Raw genomic sequence first — 3,125 nt, 5'->3', positions numbered from 1 at the left:
ACCGGTACCCTGACTCCAGCGTGGTGTGGCGGCCTCGCCCTGGCCGTCCACCCTCTGGGTACCTGACTCCCCTGCCTCCTCCGGGGGGCAGTTGAGAAGGGTTCAATGCCTCCCCGGAGGATACTGTTATCCCGGCAACCCGCCAGCAGATGAAAAGACCCACCCCTCCGCCTCTCCACCTCTTCTGAGGGACGAGGGAACCGCGCGGGGGTCTGCTGGAGGCTACTGCCGGGTGCTCCGTCCTGCGCCTCACCGGTACCCTGACTCCAGCGCGGTGTGGCGGCCTCGCCCTGGCCGTCCACCCTCTGGGTACCTGACTCCCCTGCCTCCTCCGGGGGCAGGATACTGGAGGATACTGTTATCCCGGCAACCCGCCAGCAGATGAAAAGACCCACCCCTCCGCCTCTCCACCTCTTCTGAGGGACGAGGGAACCGCGCGGGGGTCTGCTGGAGGCTACTGCCGGGTGCTCCGTCCTGCGCCTCACCGGGACCCTGACTCCAGCGCGGTGTGGCGGCCTCGCCCTGGCCGTCCACCGTGCGCCCTCTGGGTCGTACCCAAAACTGTCGGGTATCCTTTGGGAGAATCAGACTCTGGAGGAACGTGAGGGGAGATTACAGGGATCTCTGCCCGCCTAACGAGTGCCTAAATGGGACACCGCACCATGATGCAAATGAAAACAAACACAGATTTGAAAATAAGCTGAGTGCGTCTTTCGTGAGTCTTTTCACGCTTCCTTCTTTTTTACCCACGATTCTGGTGACATTTTCCGGTACCGAAATGCTCAAGAATACAGGTCGGATGGCGGTCCGTTGTCCGATCTGCAATAGCTCCTACCGTGCCCTGAGCAAGCACCTACAGAGGAACCATGGTGTGCGTAACTTGGATGAAAGAAAAATTCTGCTGTTGTTGGCCAACGGACGGACCAACATTAGGCTCCATCCCTGTACCATTCTGGGATGCGAGTACCACGGCACAAGGCTGGATCGCCACTTGGCCAGAGACCATGTTGAGCTGGCCCGGGAGGAACTACATGTGGTTCAAAATCAAATGAAAATGACAGTGGCCAAGAAGGAGCTTTATGAACTCCGAATGACAAACCCCACAATAGAAATGATTACCGCTTGGGCTGTTGACACGGTGGCAGACGACGATATACTGTCACAACCTCCACCCTTGTCCCCGGTGAATGAATGTGACAACCCGGACTGCAAAGAATGGAGGCTGGAGGCTAACGCAGTGAGGGCTCAGCGGGACATATATGCTGCTGAGGTGAAATCCCTGCGCTGCAAGTTGCAGCAGAGGATAAAGGACAAGCGACAGAGGATGGATCAGCGGGCCGGGGACATGCCCGCGTTCGATGGGGAGGAACGAGAGCGGGTCATTCTGAAGAAACGACCCCGACCAGAGTCGACACCAACGAGGCTGTCCAAGTCGAAAGGTCCCTCCTGCAGCAAGTCTCCCATTCCTGCCTGCAGCACGTCTCCCATTCCCGCCTGCAGCACGTCTCCCATTCCCGCCTGCAGCAAGTCCCCCACTGGCTCTCACACCCATTCACCAGCTCCTCAGAGCCTGCATCCATCCATACCGAGGCCTCGTCAACCTCCCCTCCCATAAATTCCCCCTGGTTCCGGGGCAGGGGCCGGGGAAATATAATGCGGGACATAACATTCCCACGGATCATGGGTAAGTGTTTTGGCTATGTGACACATGCAGTTTCTGTAACACATCATGTGTTGTCATTAAAGTACTGTTTATATTTCACAGAGGAGTATCTGCAAGGATACCGGGAGCATTATGCAGGTATCGACCCACCAGTGAGGCTCCAGGAAAACACAGTCTCCAAACTAAGCAGAGTGAAGTCGTTCCTCAGTTTCATGGCACACGGTTTCAATCGCCTGTCTGACTGGCTCTTTTGAGGGATCTCAAGAGGATACGCGGGTGGTCCCGGAGCCTGATGAAGTCAAGCCTTCAGGTCACGACCTCCGACTTCTACATCAAGAATATATCACACTTTCTCAAGTACATGGCCGACACACCGTGCAAGGGGAGCAGGCTCAGCCAAACGGACATGATTTTAATCAAACGGGAAGTAGTTGCCATCCTGAAGTCCCTGAAGAGAAAAGTACTTATCCACCAGATGCAAGTGAAGCGTGACAAGATGGAAGGTCTGCCGAGCCACAACGACCTAATGACATGCTTGACTTCGACCACCACTCGCATCCCTCAGCTCCTGGATGTGATGGCCAGCAATCCGACTACCGCGACCCGGACACTGCTCTATGGGTATATGACTCTTCATTGGAGCTGCATTTATGGCCACCGTCCGGGGGTCTACTCCAACATGACCAACGCCGAGGTCCGAAAGGCGGATACAACTGGCACTGCCTTCGGCTACCTGGTTCATGTGAGTGCTATTAATCAATGTATTTATTCTGGCAGTTATATGCATGATTGACATTGTATTGACACTCTCTATCTCTGTCATAACAGGTAAGTAACCACAAGACGGCCAACACGTTCGGGGAGGCGCAGCTGTACCTCACCGTAGAAGAATTTGGATGGATGAAGAGGTGGCTGGAAATTAAGGGTACGCTGACCTGCACCCAGAGCCGTTACTTTCTGTACACAGAGGGGAAGAACCCGTTCAGGAAGCTTGCCTACTCCCTGAGGTTGGCATGGGCTGATGTGGGGCTCCGCAGTCCCATTAACTTCACCGACCTCCGCACAGTCCACGCCGATAATGCGAAGAGGTTTCAAGACAAAGGCAACCGCCAAAGAGTGAGTGATTTCATGTGTCACAACACTGCAACTGCGGACAAATTTTACGCGAATAATCCTTCTTTGAAGGAGGCTGCGGACATTCGGTTGCTCTTCACAGAGTCACTTCAAGCAGCGGCGGCGGCATCGACAGCAGCAGCAGCAGCGGGAAATGAAGACACTTTTGCGGGTATTGACATCGACAGTGACAACTCTGGAGAGGAGCACAGCCCGGCTCCCTACCAAGACTCCCTACCAAGACATGTCCCGAAGAGGGACCAGTCACTGGCCGAACACAACCCCTCAGACATGGGTGAAGAGAGGGTGCCATACTCTGCCCCAACTTCACCCACTGTTGCCAGTGAAC

At 55.2% G+C, this 3,125-nt stretch overlaps 1 protein-coding gene across 1 annotated transcript in view; it reads left to right on the top strand.

Moving 5' to 3' along the window:
• The first annotated feature begins 705 nt into the window (after window positions 1-705).
• The window catches only part of LOC139434276 (uncharacterized), a 6,112-nt gene continuing 3,692 nt past the window's right edge, over window positions 706-3,125 (top strand). The window contains exons 1-3 of the mRNA XM_071204146.1: window positions 706-1,684; window positions 1,766-2,405; window positions 2,492-3,119. Of these exons, the coding sequence (XP_071060247.1) occupies window positions 1,956-2,405; window positions 2,492-3,119 (1,078 nt within the window). The 5' untranslated portion in view covers window positions 706-1,684; window positions 1,766-1,955. The remainder of the gene's footprint in view (window positions 1,685-1,765; window positions 2,406-2,491; window positions 3,120-3,125) is intronic.

The sequence above is a fragment of the Pseudochaenichthys georgianus genome, chromosome 8, assembly GCF_902827115.2.
Source record: "Pseudochaenichthys georgianus chromosome 8, fPseGeo1.2, whole genome shotgun sequence".
In the NCBI taxonomy this organism is placed as follows: Eukaryota; Metazoa; Chordata; class Actinopteri; order Perciformes; family Channichthyidae; genus Pseudochaenichthys; species Pseudochaenichthys georgianus.
Note: the sequence above shows the minus strand (reverse complement) of the source record. Positions and strands in the feature narration are given on the sequence as shown.